The 26,252-nt window shown below is 46.3% G+C and overlaps 2 protein-coding genes across 2 annotated transcripts in view; both read right to left on the bottom strand.

Annotated features, from left to right (window-relative positions):
- LOC132586072 (interferon-inducible GTPase 5-like) overlaps positions 1 to 26,252 on the bottom strand; it is a 410,404-nt gene that overhangs the window by 4,338 nt on the left and 379,814 nt on the right. The window lies entirely within an intron of this gene.
- Positions 1,047 to 16,562, bottom strand: LOC132585846 (phospholipase A2 inhibitor and Ly6/PLAUR domain-containing protein-like). Its single transcript, XM_060257722.1, has 5 exons — positions 16,505 to 16,562; positions 12,265 to 12,381; positions 8,667 to 8,819; positions 6,763 to 6,903; positions 1,047 to 1,336 (listed from the first exon to the last, which is right to left on the bottom strand). The coding sequence occupies exons 1-5, from the start codon at positions 16,560 to 16,562 to the stop codon at positions 1,047 to 1,049; spliced, it is 759 nt and encodes a 252-aa protein (XP_060113705.1).

Below are 26,252 nucleotides of genomic sequence, written 5' to 3'. Positions count from 1 at the left end.
TGTGACGGCCAGGACTCCTTTTGGAGTTCAATTATGCTTGTCACACCCTTGTTCCTGGCTCCGCCCCCAATGTCTCCTGGCTCCCCCCCCCAAAGTCTCCTGGCTCCACCCCCAAAAGTCCCCAGATAGTTCATGAATTGGACTTGGCAACCCTACCCCTGATGTAGCCAATCCTCTAAGAGCTTAAAAAGCTCTTAGTACAGGGCCTACTTTAAGCTCCAGGAGGATTGGCTACATCAGGGGCATGTGGCCTAATATGCAAAGGAGTTCCTGCTACAAAAAAAGCCCTGATCCCCATTATGTATATTGGGAATATTTAAAAGCATGTGTGGTGTTAAAATGCTCTCATGTGGCTGGATATCCACAGGTTCAGACTTCAGCAGACCTCCAGAAGGAAAGAGGAGACCCAAAGCAAAACCAAGCGAAATAAACAGGGAAAAAAGGAGGAGGAGGAGAAGGAGACCGGATTTATATCCCATCCTTCACTGTCTCAGAGAGGCTTACAATCTCCTTCCCCTTCCCCTCCCCACAACAGATACACTTTGTAAGGTAGGTGGGGGCTGAAAGAGCTCTTAGTGTATTGGTGTAGTGGTTAAGTGCGTGGACTCTTATCTGGGAGAACTGGGTTTGATTCCCCACTCCTCCATTTGCACCTGTTGGAATGGCCAGCAGCCACAACTCTGGCAGAGGTTGTCCTTGAAAGGGCAGCTGCTGTGAGAGCCCTCTCAGCTCCACCTACCACACAGACTGTCTGTTGTGGGGGAGGCAGATAAAAGAGATTGTGAGCCACTCTGAGACTCTGAGATTCAGGGTGGAGGGCAGAATATATATCCAATGTCATCTTCTTCTTCTAGAACTGCTCTTGAGAGAACAGTGATTGACCATAGGTCACACCAGCAGCTGTGTATGAAGGAGCAGGGAATCAAACCCAGTTTTCCAGATTAGAGTCCGTCCTCTTAATCTCTACACCTAACTGGCTCTCAGTGGAAGAGGGTGAAACATGAATGGTGGGATCAGGAGTCAAGAGGAGAGTGACATGCTGTGGTCTAAAAAAGACATTGATAGAAAGATGTTATCATTAAAAATCGAGCAAAGGCTTGGAGGCAGAGCCAGGGTGATTTGAACACTCTTCGTGCTCCAAAGTCCACTGTCTTTTGCCCTCCCGAGTCAGCTGGTCTTGCTTCATGAGAGGCTGCTCTGCACTGTATTTCCTGAGCACCGTATACGATCTGGTTCCGTGAAAGGAGGAGTCCTTGTTCTGCACAGAATGGTTTAGTGGCACAGCCTTTTTGGGTGACCTGGTATGAGATGGTTGTAACAGAGTTTTTTGTGGTCACTGTGAAGCCCAGAGAGAGAAATCAGAGGATCAGCATAATAATAATAATAATAATCATCATCATCATCAGGGGTTTTTTGATAGAAAAGGCCCAGCAGGACCTCGTTTGCATACTGCAACACACCACCTGATGTCACCATTGTTTCACATAGGGCTTTTCTGTAGAAAAAGCCAAGCAGGAATGTATTGTATATTAGGCCACACCCTCTGATACCAAGCCAGCCAGAACTGTGTTCCTGTGCGTTCCTGCTTAAAAAAAAAAAGCCCTGATGAAGAAGAAGAAGAAGAAGAAGAAGAGGAGGAGGAGGAGGAGAAGGAGATTGGATTTATACCCCACCCATCGCTAGCCAAAGGAGTCTCAGAGCAGTTTACAAATCTCCTTTCCCTTCCCCTCCCCGCAACAGACATCCTGTGAGGCAGGTGGGGCTGAGAGAGCTCTCCCAGAACTGCTCTTGAGTGGAACAGCTTCGAGAGAATTTGTGGCTGACCCAAGATCACATCAGCAGGTGTACATGGAGGAGTGGGGAATCAAACCCGGTTCTCCCAGATAAGGGTCCCCGCACTTAACCACTACACCAAACTGGCTTCAACCCACCTTGTGCATTCGAAGCACAACACCAACAGGGTTTAAGAAAGGACAAGATCTTCCTCATTGGAATCAGCATCACAGCACTGCTACCCGTTATTGCCTCCTTCCTTTCAGCCCACTTCCTGCTTGGTTTAATTTCATTAGTCTTCCTGTCTTTTGACCAGCTTCCCGAGCATTCTGAGGGTAATAACAGATGGGCAATTTAAGCCGCCCCAGGGACAGGAGGCAGGCAAACCAAAGAAGCACATCCACATGCACACGTCTGCCTCCTGTCCCCATCCCGACCACAGCCCACCTGGGCCGGATTGAAGCCGCCTCAGAAAGGCACCACTTACAAAGTGGTGCCTAAATTCCGAGGTGGCTTTGAGGCATTTCCTGGCTATCTGGATGGCCGGGAAGCACCTGGGGAGCAGCCAGGAGTTGCGTGAGCTCTCCAGAATCTTCTCTGGGGCACACACTGTAAGCATGAGCCCCCTCTTCCATCTTTAATGTTAGACTATGTTCACCCTGGCCCTGGCGCCAGACTCTCTGGACCCCCTTTCCCCCCCACCACCACCATTTATGGACCGTTTACTCAGGCCTAGTGTCAGATACAGGAACTTTCAGTATGAACTTATATTGTTTGAACCCAGGCCAACTGCTTCTATGGACATTCAGCGATAAGCAGAAACCATTGGGTATAAGAACTAACCCAATACGGACATTAATAACAAATACCCACATGCCTACTGTCTATAGGCAGTGAATCCTGTTTGATCTTAAGCATTTGGCCAGCTTGAATCCTGTTTGATTGAAGCATTTGTGCCAGCTTCCATGTGGACATTTGACTCTGTGTGGGGCCAAGCAGCAAGCAATCCAGTCGAACTAAGGAGGTCTCCTGCCCGTTCCTGATGCAAATGTGTCAAGGCAGATGCAAACGGAGAAGACGGCAGTTGGACAAAAGAGCTCGCTACCACACCTGCACGTAACAAAGGATCGTTCCTGTCAGCCGTTGAGAAGATCACTGGACACAAAGAAGAAGCCCAAGGAGGCAACTGTTGCTGAGGTCTTCATCCCATCATGCAGGACAGCCCCATCGTGTTAGCTATGGTGTTACGGTAGATTACAATGTGGCTCTAAATTGACCAGTTCTTTCCTTTGTTTAAGGTAGTTTACCTTAGGTAAGCCCATCCTGACTCATTAATCCTATCAACCCTCTGGGAGCCTCCCCCTTTCCACCCCTTTTGGTGACATCAGGAGTCACATGTACTGGTGTCATGCAGCGTTATAAGTCATATGACCTCCAGGTCATGAGTCATGTGATACCATAGCCTGGAGACACAAATTTGGTGATATAAGGCCATGAGGTCTGCCAGTTCAGTGTGTCTTGTCTTACCCTACCACAGACTTGCGCCCCCAAACTCTGTTTGGGTCACTTCCCACCTTCATGTCTTCTGCTTCAAGGATCCATGGACCAGGTAGTATCACCTCTATAACAAACCTAAAAGCCCCTGTCTTTCACCCCTATTTTTCTTAGTTCTTGTTTGCTTGAATTGTATTGTTTGTGTGTGTGTGATTGTACCTTATGCATGTTTTCTAGTAAACATTTTAAAATATATTTATTTTGGAGTCTTCTTTCTGAAACTGCCCCCAGGGCCGGTGCTAGGCTTTCTGGCACTCTAGGTGAATCACCCACTAGCGCCCCCCCTCCCCGTTATTTAAAAATATAGGGAAAATGAAGAGCGCCGTACTGGAAACTTTTCACATTTTTAATTTACTGATTTTTAATTTTTTTTAACAAAAAAATGTGATATGTTATAAAAAAATGTGAGAATAAGTGCTTGCTGGTCACACCAGGAAAGAGGGGGGCAGGATAGGATGAGGTGGGAGGCCAAAGACGCACATTGGGAAGAGGGGGGGGGGTGGCTTGGCTTTGTTGAGGGCAGCTAGGGGATGGGAGAAGACAAGGTGTCAGTGGTCAGGAGCCGGAGTCATGCGTCGGGGAGGGGGTGCCCAGTGGTTCCCCCTAAGCCAGATGGCACCCTAGGCAACTGCTTACTTTGCCTACTCCCACGCATTGGCCCTGACTGCACTTCCGTAAATTGAACAAAGATCCTTCCTTAGCTCTACCTCTGGTCTACTTGCTAATTCCCCCATCAAAAGAGTAGACTCCAGCAATTTTGCTAACAACGCAACCTGTCCCTGTTCTGGGGAAGCTTCCAGTTTGCTCCTTTTTTGGCCAGCTCTCTTTGAGGTGGCTTCATGCTGACGGTCTGAAATCACCCTGAGCTGCTTCATCTGCTTCTCTAGTAGGTACCCTTTCTTCAGAGCTTCATTGGGAATGTGGGAAAGGTGCCACTGGGGAAAAGTACCAGCCAACTGAATATCTTCTTCTGAATATGAATAAAGAGCAGAGGAAATATTTATTTGGGTGCCTGGGTGCTTTCGCTGGAGATCTGGGCCCTGTGGGACCTGTTGAAGTTCCGTAGGGCCTGTATGACAGAGCTCTTCCATCAGGCTTTTACTTGATCCTGCAGGCGTCCTATGAAGTCATAGCTCCCCTGGCACCCTACCACCAAGATGCTCAAACTCTGTTGAAAGCTTCCAGTCTACATGATGCTGGGTGGTTTGCTGTAGGATTACTGCTCTGATCAACATATCTGTGGTTATGATGGGGTTTTTTTTTAGATGATTCATTTTAATATTGTTCTAATGTTGTAAGCCGCCCTGAGCCCACTTGTGGGATAAGGTACGGCATAAATTGAAAAAAATTAAATTAAATTAAAGAGACTTGGCCCGACCTAGCCCTGACTCCCACTTGGGTGAAATGTGCAAGATCACATGAGAACATCTGCCCTCCAAGCCGCACCCATTCTCACCCCATCTCCTAACACCTCCTATCCAGATTTAAAAAGCCACCTGGATCTTCACAGTAGTTCCCCCCGAATCGCATTTAGGTCGCATATCGGCTGGCCATATGAATGCCCAGGCTCAACTCATAAGTGGAAGAGCAGTGTGATCGTGCCAAGCCGTTTCCAACACATCCAGAGGTTTTTTTCCCCCTTAACCCTGCTCTGAGGAGTGCTTATGCGCTTCTCTGCTTGAGCACACACACCGGGGGACTTAAAAATAACCCCACAACCCTTGTCCACAGTGGGTTCGGTGCTTGAGGTGGGCTAGCTGTCTGAATAGGCGACAGACCACCACTGAGATCCTGCGGCTTCAATGGCCATCGTCTGATCCTTCTGAAACAGACCAAACTCAAGTGGCTTTTTTGAAGCCAAGATAATATTGCATCAATTTCTCAGTGTGATAGCACCCTCTATGGCTAACCCTAACCCCAGCTGTAACCCCTAGCCCCCTGAGATGAATCACCTGAGGGTACTATCTCTTCTCCTGTCCTTTTCCCCCAACTTTTTTCTCCTCAGCCTACCACTCTAATTCCCTTAATCGTCTCTCTTCCTTCCGCCACCTTCCCTCTGTGTACTGATCCTCTTTCTTATACCCAGCAATCTTTTCTCACTGCTCACCCAGAGTCACACAAGCAGACTCATCGTCTGACCTTTTTAGCTTTATTTCTTAATTTGTGGCCAATATTAGCCCTGAAATGTGTGAAATATGGATGATTTGGTTTCAGAACAAACTAGGATTACCTGGTCTCTCAGCCTAGCTCACCTCTTGGTTTGGTGTGAGAGCCAGTTTTGTGTGCGAGCCAGTTTGGTGTTGTGGTTAAATGTGCAGACTCTTATCTGGGAGAACCGGGTTTGATTCTCCACTCCTCCACTTGCACCTGCTGGAATGGCCTTGGGTCAGCCATAGCTTTTACAGGAGTTGTTCTTGAAGAGGCAGCTTCTGGGAGAGTCCTCTCAGCCCCACCTACCTCACAGAGTGTCTGTTGTGGTGGGGGCGGGGAGGTAAAGGAGATTGTGACTGCTCTGAGACTCTGAGATTCAGAGTATAGGATGGGATATAAATCCAGTATCTTCTTCTTCTTCTCTAAATATTGTGGTAAAAAATAAAATAGACAAGGAAGAAACATGCCCACAACTCTGAGCTGCTCCAAATTAGTGGTATGCAGAATTATGACAGTTCCTCCCACATATCGTAGGGCTCATTTTGTAGCAGGAGCTCCTTTGCATATTAGACCACACCCCCTGATGTAGCCAATCCTCCAAGAGCTTACAGGGCATACTGTTCTTAAAGGCTGGCCTCATTGGGGGGGGGGGGCGGGGTGTGGCCTAATATGCAAAGGAATTCCTGCTACAAAATGAGCCCTGCATACTGTATGTAACTTTACATTGTAAGCTTTCCTATCAGATATTTTTTTTTCACATGGCACATCAATACTTGATAGGGTTGCCAATCCCCAGATGGGGGCAGGAGGTCCCCCGGTTTGGAGGCCCTCCCCCCGCTTCAGGGTAATCAGAAAGCAGGGGGGGAGGGGAGAGACGGGAAATGTCTGCTGGGCACTCAGTTATTCCCTATGGAGACCGATTCTCATAGGGTATAATGAAGAATTGATCCACAGGTATCTTGGGGGGAAGGCTGTTTTTTTTATATATAGAGGCACCAAATTTGTAGCACAGCATCCAGTGCCTTTCCCCCAAATACCCTCCAGGTTTCAAAAGAATTGGACCCTCGAAGAAGGTGCCCCTATCCTTCATTATTTCCAATGGAGGGAAGGCATATAAAAGGTGTGTAGTCCCTTTAAATGTGATGGCCAGAACTCCCTTTGGAGTTGAATTATGCTTGTCACAACCTTGCTCCTGGCTCCACCCCCAAAGTCCCTGGATATTTCTTGAATAGGACTTGGCAACCCTAATACTGGATATCGTCATCATTTAAAAAAAAAAATTACCCCTTTGTCCTCCAGCTTCCCTGGTGAAACACTGATTCTCCAATCCTCTGCAACTGATGATTTCTTCTTTGCACGTCTCATATTCTTCAGCATAACAGAAAGGGCACCATAGCCCATTTAGGGTTTTGTTCCTGGTTGGTACTGAGAACAGAAAAGCCAGGAATCAGTTTTGACAGTTTCATGAGCAAGACAAGGAACTGGCGTGTAAAGCAAGGGCCAGGTTTTCACACCCCACTCTTGTTTTTTATGTTGGATTTGAGATCAACTAACATGGAACATTCCCAAGAACTTGTGAAGAGGTAGTAACCCTCTGAAACCCAGTGCAAGGAAACAACGTGTGCGTTGTCTGGGGGCCAGACCAGAAGGAACACTGGTCTAATCCACTTGGGTTTTCGTCATGTCCTTATTTCTGAGAAGTGTTTGTTTGTTTGTTTTGTACACGCATAAAAAGTTACCCTACTGGGGAAATTTTTCCCCCTCAGCTCATAGACAAGTCATCTTATGCTGTTTGAATTAGAGGAGGAGGAGGAGGAGGAAGAAAAAGAAGAAGGGGAGGAGAGGAGGAGGGGGTGGTGGTGTAGCCTAATATGCAAATGAGTTCCTGCTACAAAAATAGCCTCGTCAGCGCTTCCACAGCGCATGGCTGGTTGATGGTGAAAGTGTGATTTCCAGGTAGCATTCTAGCAGGCATTTTGGAACAGCAAGCAATCTACAGTCCATGTTCTGTGACTCTGTAAATATTTTGTTTCTGTGTTAATTGGCCATCCCTGATCTGGTTGACCCAATGTGATGTAGCCAATCCTCCTGGAGCTTACAGGGCTCTTAGTACAGGTCCTACGGTAAGCTCTTGGAGATTTAGCTATATCAGGGGGGGTGGCCTAATAGGCAAAGGAGTTCCTGCAACAATAAAAAGCCCTGATTGTTAGTCATGAGACCCTTCCATTTCGTAGGACCCTTCCATTTCAGGGTCATCAGAAAGTGGGGGGAGGGGAGGGAAATGTCTGCTGGGAACTCTATGATTCCCTATTTCCCATAGAAAATAATGGAGACTTGATCCATGGGTATCTGGGGCTCTGAGGAGGCTGTGTTTTGAGGTAGAGGCACCAAATCATCAGTAAAGCATCCCGTGCCTCTCCCCCAAATTCCCCCCCCCCCAAGTTTAAAAAAGATTAGACCAGGGAATCTAATTCTATGAGCCCCAAAAGAAGGTGCCCCTATCCTTCATTATTTCCAATGGATGGAAAATGTTTAAAAGCTGTGTGGCCCCTTTAAATGTGATGGCCAGAACTCCCTTTTGAGTTCAATTATGTTTGTCATACCCTTGCTCCTGGCTTCACCCCCAAAGTCTCCTGGCTCCACCCCCAAAGTCTCCTGGCTCCACTGCCAAAGCCCCCAGATATTTCTTGAAATGGACTTGGTAACCCTATCTGGGGGAGGGATCGTTGTTAAGACTCTGATAGAATCAGGCCTGGGAAACAAGGTTGTGAAGTCTGTGTCAGAAAATACCTGGGGACTCTGGGGGTAGATCTGGGAGAAGGTAGCGTTTCAGGAAGGGGCGGGGCCTCAGCATGGTGCAATGCCATAGAGTCCACGCTTCCAAGCAGCCATTTTCTCCAGGGGAGCTGATCTCTTCCAGCTGGAGATCAGTTGTAAAAGCAGAGAACTCTAAGCCCCATCTGGAGGCTGGCGACCCTACTGTGAAGGGCCCACAAGGTAGTAGTCAAATTTTAAACATCTATAACGGTCCAAGTTTGAAATCCTTGCGTCTCCACTGAAAGTGATTTCTAGTATCAGGGCTGGGAAACACCTCAGGGAACTCCTCCCAAGCAGACTAGGCAACAGTAGTCTCAGTGGATCAACACTCTACCCAGCACGAGTGTTTCATATACATTCAGGGAACATACCTGTGAGAGAAGCTGTGTTGCAGTGATCCATTGTACAGCAGATGCTGTTCCCTGCCTCCTGATATCCTATTTCAAGATCCATCAATATGGCACCGGGAGTGCACTGATTTTGAGTTGTGCATTTTTTCCTGATGACTTTTAGTGTCTTTGTAGCTGTACATTGGGATGAAACGGGAATTTGTTTCCAAAAGATCTAGCTTTGGCAAAGAGCCCGCTAGAAGCAATACAGACTTGCTCCCCCAAAAAATAAAATTCTGCTGTTCTCTCTATTAATGTTCAACATTCTTCAGGTAATGACAGTATCTGTTTAATTTGTTTTATTATTTAAATTGGTTGAAACATTTCTTAGCTACCTTTATGCATTAGGGAGCTCAAGACAACTTACAATGTAGATAAAGCACATAAAACACAACACATAAAGCACATTTTTAACAATTAGAATCACAATGTAGGATCACTAGTAATGTCTTCCTAAGAGTTTGCGCCTGCCTCTTTAATGAACCTGATTCTGTGCAACATATTTTTTTTCCCACTGCTCTCATTATTCTTCTCTGCGCTGCAGCTTGATTTGCCCTCTTCTCCCTCCTGCAAACCTATGACCAATAAGGATTTAGTCTTTTTGTTATCTGAGAAGTCCCCCAAAATTACTGCATCCGTGGCTGCGTTTCTGTCATGTGTATGGAAGTTAAGGGCTAGAGCAGGGGTTTCAAACTCATGGAGAGCCAGTTTGGTGTAGTGGTTAAGTGTGCAGACTCTTATCTGGGAGAACCGGGTTTGATTCCGCACTCCTCCACTTGCACCAGCTGGAATGGCCTTGGGTCAGCCATAGCTCTGGCAGAGGTTGTCCTTGAAAGGGCAGCTGCTGTGAGAGCCCTCTCCAGCCCCACCCACCTCACAGGGTGTCTGTTGTGGGGGAGGAAGGTAAAGGAGATTGTGAGCCGCTCTGAGACTCTTCGGAGTGGAGGGCGGGATATAAATCCAATATCTTCTTCTTCATCATCTTCTTCATCTATCTTCATTGGTTATGAGGGCCGGATCTGACATAAATGAGGCCTTGTTGGGCCAGGGGCCATGTCGGGCCAGGCCATGTGTGTACCTATTTAAGATTAGGTAGCTGAGATATAAACTTTATAAAGGACACAGACAAACACAATTATATATATAAACTTAAAACAGGCTTAAAAATTAGCACTCGGTCTTAAAAGTGCTTTTGTTGTATTATTCCCATAGGATCCAGGGAACTGGGCAAAGGAAGCTCTGGCTCTTTCCTTCCTTCCCCAGGGGACCAGGAAGGGAAGGAGCCTTGCCTAATAGAAGGGAGGGAGGCTTGGCTCAGTAGCTCTGCTGTGCGACTGAGAGAGCCTGGCAAAGCAAGCTATCCCTCCCCCCTTCCTCCCCAAAGGAGGAGCCTCAGCCAATGGGGAAAATAGAGGCTTTGCTCTGTAGCTCCTGTGCGATTGAGCAAGCCTGGCAAAGCAAGCTGGGATGCAGAAGGAAGCAAGAGAGAGGGAAAAGGAAACATATGGCAGCCAGTTACTCAGGGGCCTGATAAGAGCCCTCCAGGGGCCTGATTTGGCCCCCAGGCTGTATGTTTGACACCCCTAGGCTGGAGAATATGATATATAGATTTATTCTGCCCTCCTGCTTTGCCTTTTTAATTTCCACGGGTTCTGGTTGGTGGCGATCTTCTTTTATATTTTTAGGCGTCTAGTTTTTGGACTGTTTACTCCTGTTTTATTGTATTAGTATGCCATTGAAGGTTTGATTGCTTGATTAACTTCTTCCTAGAAATTGAAAGTGAAGGGACCAGGCACAGCTCCTGGAGGAGTTTGATTCATAACCGTGGGGCTGCCTTGCTAAAAATTCACATATGATTCTCAGTTGGATTTGCCACCTTATTTGAGGCCAAACGAATTCAGGGGGTGCCAATTGACACAATCAGCATGTTTGAGGAAAAACTTTACATTGGAATGCAAATGCAACATTTTGAATTTGAAAATGTTGCATTGGGATTTTTTTTGGTTTGCAAAAATCTTCATACCTAAGGAGCTTCCTAATACGCAGGAACTGAGAAATGCTACCCCAAATCCTGCCCCTTTCCACCTAAGTCTATCACATTTCAATGATTGTATCCATATCATGATGAATGGCAGGTCTTTCACAAGGCAAGTCTTTCACATCATATTGCACCAGGGCCTTTTAAAAAAAAAAAAAGCAGGAATGCACAGGAACGGAGTTCCAGCCGGCTTGGCTTCAGGGGGTATGACCTAATATGCAAATGAGTTCCTACTGGTCTTTTTCTACAAAAAAAAGCCCTGTGTGAAACTCTGGTGATGTCAGGGGGCGTGGACTAATATGCAGATGAGCTCCTGCTGGGCTTTTTCTACTAAAAAAAGCCCTGCATTGCACCATAGTCCGTGTGTGTGTAATATCAGAGGGGTTCTTGTTAATGTTTTAGAAGTTGTGAAACGATTTTACTTTTTGCTTTTAGTTTTGACTGGTTTTGTAAGTCACCTTGAGTCCCCGTTGCAGCAAGAAAGGCAAGAAGAAATGTGAAAATACTTCTTTGGTAAAGCCCAATTGCAACAGAGCATGCATGTTTTGCTCCAGGGCTGACAGCTGAACCCCAGATTTCCTGACACTACTCTTATTCCCAAAAAGAAGTGTACTTTGCACATTCTCAGAGAGTTTCCACATTTAGGTCCAAAATGTCTCCTCCATGGTCCATAGCCATTTCATAAGAACACATATTTTTATCTAACCCCCTCTTGAAGCTGTCTATGCTTGTAGCCGCCACCACCTCCTGTGGCAGCGAATTCCACATGTTAATCACCCTTTGGTGGGGTTGCCAGGTCCAATTCAAGAAATATTTGGGGACTTTGGAGGTAGAGCCAGGAGGCATTGGGGGTGGAGCCAGGAATAAGGTTGTGACAAGCAGGATTGAACTCAAAAGGGAGTTCTGGCCATCACATTTAAAGGGACCGCACACCTTTTAAATGCCTTCTGTCCATTGGAAACAACGAAGGATAGAGCCACCTTCTTTTGAGGCTAATAGAATTGGACCCCCTGGACCAATCAATCTGCAGGGCACTCCATTATTCCCTAGGGAGACTGATTCCCATAAGCTAGAATGTAAAATTGATCCCCAGGTATATGGGGCTCTGCAGGGGGGGGGCTGTTTCTTGAGGTATGTTTATGTTTGTTTAATTTAATTTGGTAGAGGCACCAAATTTGCAGCATAACATCCAGTGCCTCTCCCCAAAATACCCGCCAGGTTTTAAAAGGATTGGATGAGGGTTTTATGAACCTCAAAAGGAAGTGTCCCTATTCTTCATTATTTCCAATGGAGGGAAGGCATTTGAAAAGAACACGGTCCCTTTAAATGTGATGGCCAGAACTCCCTTTGAAGTTCAATCATGCTTGTTGCTCCCTTGCTCCTGGCTCCACCCCCAAAATCTCCTGGCTCCACCCCCAAAATCTCCTGGCTCCACCCCCAAAGTCCCCAGATATTTCTTGAACTGGACTTGGCAATCCTGCTTCTTAGAATTTGACTGCTGAGCTCAATGGAAGATGTCACCTTGTGATCCCGATTACTTACATGTGTTTGTTTCAACCATGACAGAGCTGCAGGCATCAAACTCAGGGTCACAGACCTTTACGGAGCCGGTACAGTTGCTATGTATAGCAGAACATGTCTGACATTCAATAGATGACCCTAAAAGAATAAAGAGAATGAGAAGGAAAGCATGGATAAATCCAATCCCTTGTGAAATTTATCCATCCATGTTGCAGTCATGATTATTGTTTTTAAAAAGACCAGAACACGCTGGCATTTCATGAGTCTGAGGGCATTTTCGCACTTAGCTTAAGCCGGAGCGACGTCCCTCTTCACCGCACAGCGTCTGCACGGTTTTCGCGCTAATTGCTGCGGAGCACCTGGAAGAGCCGCAAAGTCCCGCAGCTTTTGCGGCGCAAATGTACACCGCCAAAAACCGGTTTACATTTGCGCCGCAAAAGCCGCGGGACTTTGCGGCTCTTCCAGGTGCTCTGCAGCAATTAGTGCGAAAACCATGCAGACGCTGCGCGGTGAAGAGGGACGTCGCTCCGGCTTAAGGTAGGTGTGAAAACGCCCTGAGAGAAGAACTGCCATGGCAGGAGTAGGAAAGGACTGCTGGGTGCAAGAACTCACTCATCGAATGGAGGCAAGGTCAGAGCTGTAGGTCGTGCAGAGACACTGCGGGCAGCCTCTTTTTGAGAGTTAGCCCTTTGCACACGGACACAGGGTCTTTGGGTTATTTCAAAAATGTTGGTTTGCCACTAGGTTAAAAGAGCTAGGTAGTCCTTTTTGAGCTCAAAGGTCAATTCAAAAATGAGGAACTCTCTTTCCACTGGAGAAAAAACATCACTAGCGGAATTTATCTACAGATTCCAGCCCTCCTCTCCATCTCCTCTTTGATTATACCTCATTTCTTATTGTTCCTGCTGTCCACCATATTGGCTTGCTGGTATCCCCTGTTAGGTGCTATTAGCCACAAGGTATTGATGGAACTCTCTGTCTGGGGCAGTGATTCTTGATGCTTGAGGGCAATAGTGGGAGGGCTTCTAGTGTCCTGGCTCCACTGGTGGACCTCCTGATGGTGTCTGTTTTTTTGGCCACTGTGTGACACAGAGTGTTGGACTGGATTGGCCATTGGCCTGATCCAACATGGCTGCTCTTATGTTCTTATGGTTTGTCCTCCTTGACCAGCAATTAGCCTATGGTTCATGCATCAACCCGTCCTTTCACAGATGCCTGTTTTTTAATCCAGCTGTCCTTTGGATTTGCAACTGACAGTCCCCCAAAAGCCAGCTTCCCTGCCCTTTTCTCACTGTTACCAATTTAAATTTCTTCATTCATTACCAGCAGGCTTCATTTTGAGCAGGAGCTCACAGGAGCAGAACTTCAGAACCTCTACATTTTATTGTGCTTTCTTTCTCCCCCCCCCCCTCCCATTTAAAAAATTGCTTCTGGGTTCCATTGTGAGAATTTTGCTGAACTTTAAGATTTCATAGAATCATAGAGTTGGAAGGGACCTTCAGGGTCATCTAGTCCAATCCCCTGCACAATGCAGGAAACTCACAAATACCTCCTCCTAAATTCACAGGGACTTCAAACTCTGACAAACTTTCTAATAGCTTCCCCCACAAAAAAAATAAATGGGGAAATAACCAACATATAACATATAAAGCAGACAGATGGAAATCTTCCTCATGCCACTGTGGCCACATAGGAGAAAGTAATTTAAAAAGGTATGATGGGAGTAAGGTTTTATTATGACTATTCTAATTCAGGAAGCATTTTAAGGTAGATGTTGAACTGATATGATTTAGCACCCCTTCTGGTGACGTCAGAGGTGTGTGGCATATGCAAATATGTCGTGTGAATGCATTGTGCTAATGAGCTCCAGCACCTCTTTTTCTTAAAAAATTGACCCCTGATTACCAGTGTGAATGCATGAGTTCTGCACTGAGAGAGGCAGACAGCTGGTCTTCTCCTTGAAGCTATATTTTACTGTAAACCCGAAGAACTCCCCCAGAGTATGCAGAAATAATCTTGTTAACTGGTATGGAACCATGCTTCCTAGTGCAGGAAACAAGCTAGGGGTCTTTGTGACAATGGGAATAATCAATTAGGGAGCCCCTACCTTCCTTCACACTTAAGACAATATCATGCTGAGCTCTCAGGCTACTTGAGGAGGGTTTTGTTTAGAATCATAGAGTTGGAAAGGACTTCCAGGGTCATCTAGCCTAACCCCCTGCACAATGCAGGAAACGCACAAATACCTCCCCCTAATTTCACAGGATCTTCATTGCTGTCAGACGGCCATCCAGCTTCCGTTTAAAAAGCTCCAAGGAAGGAGAGCCCACCACCTCCCGAGGAAGTCTGTTCCACTGAGGAACTGCTCTAATGGTCAGGAAGTTCTTACTAATGTTGAGCCGGAAACTCTTTTGATTTAATTTCAATGCAGTGGTTCTGGTCCTACTTTCTGGGACCACAGAAAACAATTCCACACCATCCTCTATATGACAGCCCTTCAAGTACTTGAAGATGGTGCTCCTATCACCTCTCAGCCGCCTCCTCTCCAGGCTAAACATGCCCAGCTCCTTCAGCCTTTCTTCATTGGACTTGGTCTCCAGACCCCACACCATCTTCATCGCCCTCCTTTGGACTCATTCCAGCTTGTCTATATCCTTCTTAAAATGTGGTGCCCAAAACTGAACACAACTTCACGTGATTTTGACACTATACTTCTGTTGATGCAGCCCAGATAGTTTGTCTGTCTAAGCTTTTATATTTCACCTCTCCTCGTGGTTCAAGGCTGCTTGCAATTATAGTTAAAGCCAGTTTCAGTTTTAAATCCCACCAAACTCCAGATCTCTCCCCTCCATCCCTCAAAAGATGCCTGTCAATTCAGGCTCCCTCAAAGCCAGGTAGAACTCCTGAAGATCTCCAAGGAAGGGGCCTGCTAATATCCTCTGAGAACCCATTCTGCAAAGCTGGAGTCACAATGGAAGATCCAGGCTTTAAATTCCAGAGGCTGAAATTTGGGGCTTTGGCTTGAGGGTGAGGAACTCTGAACTTGTGTTGCTGTAGGACATTTTGGAGCCCAGGTCTTATCACTGCACAGAAGAGAAAAGCAAAGGGAAGGTTCCGGAGCAGAAGAAAGAAGAAGAAGAAGGAATTGGATTTATACCCCACCCTTCACTCAGAGTCTCAGAGTGGCTTACAATCTCCTTTACTTTCCTCCCCCCACAACAGCGAGGTAGGTGGGGCTGAGAGAGCTCTCACAGAAGCTGCCTTTTCAAGGATAACTGTCCAAGAGCTATAGCTGACCCAAGGCCATCCCAGCAGCTGCAAGTGGAGGACTGGGAAGCAAACCTGGTTCTCCCAGATAAGAGTCCATGCCCTTAACCACTATGCCAAACTGGCTCACATGAACCAGATCAACTATGCTTGACCTGTGCAGAAGAAGAAAGCCTTCTCTAAAGTTTTCCTTCCCTTGCTGGGGTCAGTCAGTTTTTCAGGAATTACATACATACATATACCTTTATGTATTACATATATAAAACAGTAGTCCCCTGTGCAAGCACCAGTCATTTCCAACTCTAGGGTGATGTCACATCATGACGTTTTCACAGCACTTTTAAAGGGGTGGTTTGCCATTGTCTTCCCCAGTCATCTACACTTTCCCCCCAGCAAGCTGGGGACTCATTTCACCGACCTCGGAAAGATGGAAGGCTGAGTCAACCTTGAGCCGACTACCTGAACCCCGCTTCCGCTGGGATCGAACTCAGGTCGTGAGCAGAGAGTTCGAACTGCAGTACTGCAGCTTTACCCCTCTGCGCCACAGAGCAGCTTGATACATATACCTTTATCATCAGGAATTGTACCCCCCCTTCCTATTCCAAGTATCATGCCTGGCCAATTGGCGAAGAGAACAAATAAAACATTCTGTTTTAATAGGTAAACAGAGTCAAAACACATTAGCCTCAGGACACATTTTCCCACTGTGGTTCTGTTTCCATCCAATTGGGATAAAATCCTCCAAGACTGTATGCCTCACCCAAGGGATCCCTTCTGCCTCACATTTGACAGGGGCATCTTTTGGGAGAGGGCTACAATTTCATCCCAGTTGAATAGAGTTGCAGCTGGAAATCCATTTCCCATTGAATTCAAAAGAAAAGGAGAGCGAGTGAGAGAGAGAGAGAAGAAAGAGAAGAGATTAAAAAAAAGGAAGACAACTTGGGGAATAAAACTGTAATAAACAATAACATTTGGCACACCCGTATCCACATACCTCTATTAGCTATAGTGAGTAGGGCAGCCAAGAGGAAGAAGGAAACAGGAGTTGTCATGTTACCACCCGAGTGTTTGTGAGGAAGAAACACCAGACTGGGTTCTCTGATTAAGAAATTTATAGAGAAGTGATTTAGGACTTCTCCAAACAGTTTTGCTCATTAGGGCTCTTACCTTTCTAACTGAAGCAAGGAAGCACAGCACTAATGCTTCATGACTTCCTCATAGCTGACGTGATTTGTGGTGTTCCATCACCAAGAATTCTTCCCAGTTAGGAAATATCTGAAGAAGAATATATTGGATTTATATCCTGCCCTCCACTCCGAATCTCAGAGCGGCTCACAATCTCCTTTACCTTCCTCCCCCACAAGAGACACCTTGTGAGATGGGTGAGGCTGAGAGGGCTCTCACAGTAGTTGCCCTTTCAAGAACAACTCTTGCAAGAGCTATGGGTGACCCAAGGCCATTCCAGCAGGTGCAAGTGGAGGAGTGGGGAAGCAAACCCGGTTCTCCCAGATTAGAGTCCGCACACTTAACCAAGCTGAAGTTAGCACATTTTCCCTTTAACAGCTCTGCAATGCTTAAAGCTGAAGGGGGATTTGTCTTCAATGGGACAATTTTACAAATTCCATAGGAGGACTTCCAAACAGGTGTATTGAGAGTTCTGGGTTTTCATGACACATGCACGGCTGATTCAGATTAGGATTGTGGCATGTGTGAAGAAGGAAATTCTCTGGTTTCCTGACCTAAAACGGTGCGGGGAGCCATTACTGGTCTCCCTGGAAAAAGTGGTATCGGGAGCAGAGAAACCCTGACAGTGAAATGCAAAACACCTTTAACACGTTGCCATCTAGTGTTGTAAGAAAAGGTGCAGCTAGAAGGACACATCAGTTTTCCCACTGGTTCCCTGGAGCGCGTTTAGGTTGAAACAGTGGCTTGGGGGGAAAGCTGAACCCACTGCCCTCATGTTTTAGTCCCAGCCTAATTCAGAGAATTGAGTACCTGAGTTCTCTTAACATGAAGGTCACAGTGTGTTTCTTGGCTAGGCCCCAAGTAAAAACACAGTGTCAAAGAAAATGGATGACATTAAAAAAAAATTGCAGTTAGCAACAGTTTATTGACATCACACAGACAAATGTTTGCTGTTGTTGTGTTTTCTTTTAATACAGTTTAGCCTTTGTCTGTTATTTTCTTTCTTACGGAGTCTGCAGTCTGCATCGAACTTTGTGCTGAGCGGAGCCAGAATTCTACTGTGTGCAGGAAACAAGGGGAGCATTCCTCCAGGTGGGGCCTGAAGATCCCCCAATATGACAACTAGTCTCCAGGTGACAGAGATCAGGTCCCCTGGAGAAAGCGACTGCTTTGGAGGGTGGAGTCTGTGGCATTATACCCTGCTGAAAAGCTGAGTACTCCTGACGTGACGTTCTCCTGACATTCCCTAGGCTCCATACCTAAAATCTCCCAGCCCAGCTTCGGCAACCCTCCATGGAACAGGATTCTAGGAAAAAAGCCCAAAGAAAAAAACTCATGGACATAAATGTTTACAGGAAAAAAAGCCCCCATGGAAATAAACCCACATGGAAGATGAAGAAGAAGAAGAAGATATTGGATTTATATCCCGCCCTCCACTCCGAAGAGTCTCAGAGCGGCTCACAATCTCCTTTACCTTCCTCCCCCACAACAGACACCCTGTGAGGTGGGTGGGGCTGGAGAGGGCTCTCCCAGCAGCTGCCCTTTCAAGGACAACCTCTGCCAGAGCGATGGCTGACCCAAGGCCATGCTAGCAGGTGCAAGTGGAGGAGTGGGGAATCAAACCCGGTTCTCCCAGATAAGAGTCCGCTCACTTAACCACTACACCAAACTGGCTCTCTATGGAAAGAAGCCCACACAGAAAAAGCCCAAAGAAAAAAACTCATGGACATAAATGCTTACAGGAAAAAAGCCCCCATGGAAACATGCCTCCATGGAAAAATGCCCACATGGAAAGAAGCCCACACAGAAAAAAAGCCCAAAGGAAAAAACCACAGACATAAATGCTCACAGGAGAAAAGCCCCCATGGAAACATGCCCACATGGAAAAACGCCCACATGGAAATAAACCCACATGGAAAGAAGCCCACACAGAAAAAAGCCCATACTGAAGGAAGCCCACGTGGAAAGAAGCCCACATGGAATAGGGTTGCCAAGACCAATTCAAAAATATCTGGGTACTTTGGGGGTGGAGCCAGGAGACTTTTTTCCTGTGAGCATTTATGTCTGTGGGTTTTTTTCTTTGTGCTTTTTTCCGGTTACCATGGATCAGAATGACACGGTTGTCTGAGCTTTCTTGACTTTTCAATTGTAATACCAGGAAGACACCAGCTCCCTCTGAAGGACCAAGTGACAGGATCACGTGACAGAAAGCTGTATGGAAGTGAGGAGGAAGCATTTTCCAGTTCTGTGTGTCACTTCAAAAGCTGCATTAGAAAAGCAATCTCACAAGAAGGAGCCCAGAAGTGGCCAGCTGAAGGGAGGAAGGGAGATCCAGATGCTGCCTGAACTAAGTGACACTCCACCTTGGTAATAACAGACCCAGTGTGCTGAAGGACCTTTTGCACTTTAGATTTTAAATTATCACAGGCGGACTTTGTTGAGCAACCTTTTGTCGTAGTTTCAGCAAGTCTCCCTTCTGGAGCTGAAAGACAAAGATGAAAGTTCTGGGAAGTCAGCATCTCCAATAACCACAATCCAAACGGGTTCATTCATCCCAAATGGGTCCATTAAATTAGTAAATTAGGTAGACAACATTTTAAAGAAAACAAACAAACATGCCTTTAGTTTAGCCTTACTTGCTAGCAATAGGGCAATTAACAGACAGCTTTTATTACCTTTTATTGGCTTCCATGCAAATGCTATCCAGACCAAATGTTCTTTCAGTTTGTTAAGTACACTTATTTTGCCATTGGATTTTAACCTTGTACCACTTTGCATTCCAAACCACTGCCCACCAGTTATATGTAGCTCTGCTCACTGTACCTCATTCCTCGTCTGAAGAAGTGTGCACACACACGAAAGCTTACATTCTGAATACAACGTTGTTGATCTTAAAGGTGCTACTGGACAGCTACTTTGTAATTCCAGGAGATCCTCCAGTCCCACCTGGAGGCTGCCATCCCTATAATTAAGTGAAGAAGCAATTAACAGCCTCTCTCTTTCCACACTTATCTCTCCTTTTAAATTGCAGCCGTACAGCGGGCTCTTTTTCTAGCAGGAGCTCCTCTGCATATTAGGCATGCCCCCCGATGCATCCAATCCTCCAAGAGCTAACAGGGCTCTTCGTACAGGGCCTAGTGTAAGCTCTTGAAGGATTGGCTACATCAGGAGGGCATGGCCTAATATGCAGAGGAGCTCCTGCTAGAAAAAGAGCCCGCTGTACGGCTGTAATTTAAAAGGAGTGATGAGTGTGGAAAGAGAGAGGCTGTTAATTGCTTCTTCACTTAATTATAGGGAAGGCAGCCTCCAGGTGGGACTGGAGGATCTCCTGGAATTACAAAGTTAATGTCCAGTACCAGAGGAGCTCCTGCTAGAAAAAGAGCCTGATCAATCACCAAAGTATGCTCAGCTCTAAGGTATCCAGACTCTGTTGGTTGGGACTCAAGTTGCTGGTGGTCAGACTGGCCAGGTGTGATTTAGAGCAGGGGACATTTCATAGAAAAAGAGGCACCAAAGCTCATTAGCACAACACATTTGCATACGCCACACACCCCTGACATCACCGGAAGGTATACTCAATTATATCAGCTCCACATCTGCCTGAAAATGCTTCCTGAATTATAATTGTCATAGCAAAGCCTTACTCCCATCGTACTTTTTAAATTACTACTTTCTCCTGTGTGGCCACAGTAGCATGGTGAAGATTTCCATCTGTCTGCTTTACCTGTTTTGTTATTTTCCCATTTTTCACGGGAATAAATATTAGAAAGTTTGCCCAGTCTTAGAGTTCAGCAAAATTTTCACAGAGGGTTTGAGCAATACAGCCCAGAGGGGAAAGGGGAGAAAGAAGGAAGGGCAAGCACAAAAAAATGTAGAGGTTTCAGAGCTCTGCTCCTGTGAGCTTCTGCTGAGGTCAGCAGGAAGAACCTGCTGACTATCCCGGGCCAAAGGAGGTAAGACTCCAGAGCACCCGTACTCGGGCTTTCTCTGTCATGGCCCCACAGCTCTGGAACCAGCTTCCAGAAGAAAAGCGGGCCCTTGCAGGACTTTGAACAGTTCCGCAGGGCCTGCAAGACCATCCTGTTCCAGACGGCCTTCACCAGCTAAAACTACTAAACTACCAGTAAACTTGCCAGCGATTATAGCACAAAAAGAATTAATGTTTTTAGAATTTTAAAGGATTTTAATTAACTGAAATAATTGCTATTTATTGTATAATGTATGTATTGAGTTTTGTTGTTAGCCGCCCTGAGCCGCTTTGGTCGGGGAGGGCGGGATACAAATAAAATGTGACTGACTGACTGACTGCCCAAAATGAGGCCTGGTCCAGAGCAATGGCTCCTCTGATTCAGGATCAGGGTGTTTTAGATAGGACTTTTTTTGTAGCATGAACTCCTTTGCATATTAGGCCACACACCCTTGATGTAGCCATCCTCCAGGAGCTTACAGGGCACTTAGCACAGAGCCTACTGTAAGCTCCACGAGGATTGGCTACACCAGGAGGGTGTGGCCTAATATGCAAAGGAGTTCCTGCTACAAAAAAAGCCCTGCTTTTAGATATTCAGTTTGTGCTTGAACAATCCTCCAGTCCCTCACTGGCCTGATTCGGCTCATAATACTACTCACCTACTGTGAGTTCAACCCTATGATCACACAGTAATCTTCGCCATTGAGGCAAGTCACATTCCGGCCAGAGCAGCTCTTGCCTTGAGCGGTGCAGGTTTCACACTTCCGAGAGGAACCTGCAGAGGGAGAGAAAAGGATTTCACAAAGGAGATTGAATGGGAAAGATTTCTAAATTAGCTGACAGGCTAAAGGGCTGAAGCCGCATGATATCTCTTTTAAACTACCTGGCTCTCCCCCCTCCCACCACTGGGAACCCAAGAGAGACTTGCATTTTCCACACTAAAACCAAAAACAACCCCATTACACTGTAGGCAAATGTTGCCATCTGTATATACCAGGGGTGGCCAAACTGTGCTCGGGAGCCACACGTGGCTCTTTCTCACACATATTGTGCGGCTCCCGGAAGTTGAGGCTTACTCTTGAGTAAGTGTGCATAGCATTATTATTGTTGTTATAATAATAATAATATTCCCCCCATTCCTCCGTAGCGGCTCAGGGTGGAGTACAACATGAATTAATAAAATCACAGTAAAACACAGCAGCATGATAATGAAAAAAAAAACAACAACCCCTAATTACAATATTCAGTACAACAGAATAGTCCAGCAGAACAGTATAATAAGATGGTGTAGCAGGACCTCAGTCAACCTCTGAGTACCGACCCATAGGTAGGCAACTATTCCAGCATGTGTGAAGGGGGGAAAGAGGGGGGGATAGGCAGGCTCGCGAGCTCTTCTCTATCACAGAGGTCACCCAGATATCTAGTGCAGGGAAAGAGTGCAAGAGCCAAGGGAGAAAAAGCGAGCATGTAAGCTGTGTGTGGTATTTGTTCATATACTTGTGGCTCTCAGACACCTGACGTTTACTCTTTGTGGCTCTTCCATTAAGCAAGTTTGGCCACCCCTGGTATATACTATGCAAACTGAAAAATATATATTTGCACAATTTAAATTTTGTTTTGGTTTGTCTCTGAGTGAGCAGGACCAGAGGTCGGGCCCATGTTGGGGAGGGACGGTGGGCCCAGCGGTAGAGCATCTGCTTGAAGAAGAAGATATTGGATTTATATCCGCCCTCCACTCCGAAGAGTCTCAGAGCGGCTCACAATCTCCTTTCCTTTCCTCCCCTACAACAGACACCCTGTGAGGTGGGTGGGGGCTGGAGAGGGCTCTCCCAGCAGCTGCCCTTTCAAGGACAACCTCTGCCAGAGCTATGGCTGACCAAGGCCATGCTAGCAGGTGTAAGTGGAGGAGTGGCGAATCAAACTTGGTTCTCCCAGATAAGAGTCCGCACACTTAGCCACTCACCAAACTGGCTCTCCACACCAAGCAGATGGTCCCAGGTTCAATCCCTGGCATCTCCACTAAAAAAAGGTCCAGGCAAGTAGGTGTGAAAAACCGTCGCTTGTGAGACCCTGGAGAGCCACTGCCAGTCTGAGTAGACAATACTGACTTTGATGGACCCAGGGTCTGATTCAGTAGAAGGCAATTTTCACATGGTCATATTCTCCAATTGTACCTGGGGACAGGATGAGTATGGGAGCGGGACAACTGACAGATGGGCACGTCTGAACTTTGATTTTTAATCCTTCTGAGGGCCATCCCTGTGACAACTGGCCATCTGGACCCAGGACTTTAAGGTGTTGTTGGCTGCTGTTTTGCTTTGTTTCTGAGTGAGCAGGACCAGAGGTTCTCGTTTCAGAGGGTCGGATCAGAGGATCTTGGATCCTAATGGAGAAATGGGGGGAAAAAAGGGCTCATCTTGTGTGTCTTAAAACATAGTACTTGAAGGGCTGTAATATAGAGATTGGTGTGGAATTGTTTTCTGTGGTCCCAAAACGTGGAACCAGAACCAATGGGTTGAAATTAAAATCAAAAGAGTTCCGGCTCAACATTAGGAAGAACTTCCTGACCGTTAGACCGGTTCCTCCGTGGAACAGGCTTCCATGGGAGGTGGTGGGCTCTCCTTCCTGGAGCTTTTTAAACAGAGGCTAGATGGCCTGCAATGAGGATCCTGTGAATTTAGGGGAGGCATTTGTGAGTTTCCTGCATTGTTCAGTGGGTTGGACTAGATGACCCTGGAGGTCCCTTCCAACTCTATGACTCTATAAGCTCTTTGCAGTTCCTGAATTCCTCAACTCTGCCCGAACTCGGCTAATGTTATTAACGCTGCTTAATATTATATAGGAGCTCTTATGTTAAGAATGTATATGCCTTCTCAAGTAGATCTACTGCTGTACTTAAACAATTGCCTGGAGATGGTTGTCCTCATCTAGCCTTAAGAGACAAGATACAGAAGTTAAATCAGGGGCATCAAACTCATTTGTTATGAGGGCCAGATCTGACATAAAGGAGACTTTGTCAGGCCGGGGCCATGTTTGTTATAAAATGTAATGCCAGGTAGCAGAGATATAAACTTTATAAAGGACACAGACAAACACAAAGGGTTTTTTTTTTAAAAAAAAAAAACCTTAAAATAAAATATGCTTAAAAGACAAGCACTCTTGTCATATGTTGTTTATTTAATAGTTTCTAACCACTTCTTCCTCTGAAGTATTGCATCGAAATCTGGAGACAATATCTGTGCTTTAGGAATCTTGAGTATGCTGTACAGGTGGGTGTAAATCGCCAACCTAGTTTCGATTACAGAAATCTAATGGTCAATGCTTTGAGCCTAAGACCCAGGGAAAGCATGAATGGCTGGGCATTACGAGCTTTTGTACATAAATTGCTTCCTGTGCTGGTCAGCCAGTGGAGAAAACAGAGGCTTTGATTGACCAAGCTGGCAAAGCAAGCTGTGATGCAGAAGGAAATGACAGAAAAGATACTCTCCGTGTTACAAAACAATATCAAAATATAATTGCAATACTTTCCATTCACAACCTAGTATTACAATGTAAATTTCAGTGACAAATACCATCCGAAGCATACAGCCTCACTACTGTCCATTAAGATGATATCAGGTTCTTTCCAAACAATACAGTCTCTGACAATGCAAAACCGGTCCGTTCTTATTTCGGATCTTATGGTCCTTCCTCTGGGAGCGTCTTATTGATTTTCAATGCAGTAGAGGGAGGGAGGGAGGGAGGAGGGAGGGGGGAGGGAGGAAGAAGGAAGGAAGGAAGGAAGGAAGGAAGGAAGGAAGGAAGGAAGGAAGGAAGGAAGGAAGGAAGGAAGGAAGGAAGGAAGGAAGGGAGGAAGGAAGGGAGGGAGGGAGGGAGGAAAGAAGGAAGGGAGAGAGGGAGAAATGAAGGAAGGGAGGGAGAAATGAAAGAAGGAAGGGAGGGAGGGAGGCAGAAATGAAGGGAGGGAGGGAGGGAGGAAGGAAGGAAGAGGGAGGGGAGGGAGGGGAGGGAGGGAAAGAAAACAACTTTAACTTTAAATGCATTCTCCAAGCTGCCAGCTGGTTTGTTTTGGAGAAGTGATTTAAAGAGAAAAATGCCTTCTCTAAGCTGGCTGACAGGGTGGTGGCGGCTTGGAGAGCCACAGAATATGTGTGAAAGAGCCACATGTGGCTCCCGAGGCCACAGTTTAGCTACCCCTGCTCTAAGGCATTGTACCATCCTGAGGCACCTCCCCAAACCCCACCCTGTCCCAGATCCACCCCCCAAATCTCCAGGTGTTTTCCAACACAGACCTGGCAACCCTAGATCTGACTAAGCCCCACTGATCGGGTTGCCAACATCCAGATAGCACCTGAGATCTTTCTGCTGTTAATCTCCAGGTGACAGAGTTCACTTCACCCAGAGAAAAAATGGCTGCTTTGGAGGGCAGACTATGGCATTATACCCTGCTGAGGGCCCTCCCCTGCCCACACCCCCATCCTCCCCAGACTCCACCCCAAATTATTTACAACCCAAAGTTGGCAATCCTACCCCTTGACCTTAATGGATCAGTTCCCCCTTTCCTATTGGCAGAGCTACCAGCCATTTCTTACCTAGAGCTAGAAGCACAGAGAGGAGGATCAGATCCAAGAGAGTCTGCATGATGTCAGGCTGGGCAGTGTGAGCTGGTGAAACACACACATATATTTTCAGTTGTTCTCTCTTTTTGTTTAACTAAACGCTTAATTCTATAAAAGCGGGAGTGGGGGGAGGCAATTCAGAACCTGAAAAGAGATATATTTGTTACATTTTTATCCCACCCTCCTTCCAAGGATCTCAAGGTGGGACCAATACTCCCTCCAAACTTTGGAGTCTTGTGAGCAAAAAATCTGCTTTGTGAGCTACTGGCGTTAAAGCTGTGAGCTCCTGCATCACTTGGTTTGCTCCAGGGCCATTTGTCCTGAGGTAAGACAAAAAGGTGTGAGCTGGAGGCTAAAAAAAACGTGAGCTAGCTCACACTAACTCAGCTTAGAGGGAACGCTGGGTGGGAAATGTCAACTCCCCTCTCTGTTTACACCCCAAAATCTCCCCTCTCCCAAAGCCCAAAATACTCACCTCCAGTACGATGCGAGGCCGAAAACAGATGCAAGAAGGGTTTGTCTAGATCCAGATGTGTCCTAAAGCAAAAGCTGAGTGGGGTTCAAAAATCCGAATGTACCAATGTCTTTGCTTTTGTGTGATGTAGCCTAGAAGAGGAGAGAGGGGTTGTGTTTGGTTGTGTTTCTTGGGGAGAAAACAGCCACTTCTGGGAAAGGGATGTTGGAATCAGAACAATTCACCATATTCTGCCCTAACTCTGAAGCATTCAGAACAGCCTGTTTGAAAATAACTTTGCTTCAGTGCTCCACATGCCAATTTGGGTTGGCTAAAATCCTGTTAGCTTTTCACAACTATTTATATGATTTCTGCGCTTCGTTGTAGAAGAATGTTTCATGCCCACAGGATGCCAGGCTGAGCAGGCAGAAATCCAGAGATGTATTACCACCAGCTCCAGCGCCTTTCATTCTTAGGGAGTGGTCCCTCCCTGCCCTTCTCTTTCACCAATTCAAGT

The sequence above is a fragment of the Heteronotia binoei genome, chromosome 17 (assembly GCF_032191835.1).
Source record: "Heteronotia binoei isolate CCM8104 ecotype False Entrance Well chromosome 17, APGP_CSIRO_Hbin_v1, whole genome shotgun sequence".
In the NCBI taxonomy this organism is placed as follows: domain Eukaryota; kingdom Metazoa; phylum Chordata; class Lepidosauria; order Squamata; family Gekkonidae; genus Heteronotia; species Heteronotia binoei.
The sequence above is the reverse complement of the archived record's forward strand: the minus strand, read 5'-3'. Positions and strand labels throughout refer to the sequence as shown.

Bases quoted from the DNA above. Each gene is read 5' to 3' on its own strand.
- LOC132585846 (XM_060257722.1), bottom strand. From the start codon at position 16,562: ATGACAACTCCTGTTTCCTTCTTCCTCTTGGCTGCCCTACTCACTATA. The intron at 12,382-16,504 runs GTATGTGGATAC...TTATTCTTTTAG, and splicing joins ACTCACTATAGCTAATAGAG to GGTCATCTATTGAATGTCAG. The intron at 1,337-6,762 runs GTAATTTTTTTT...TGGGCTTCACAG, and splicing joins GGAAGCTGGAGGACAAAGGG to TGACCACAAAAAACTCTGTT.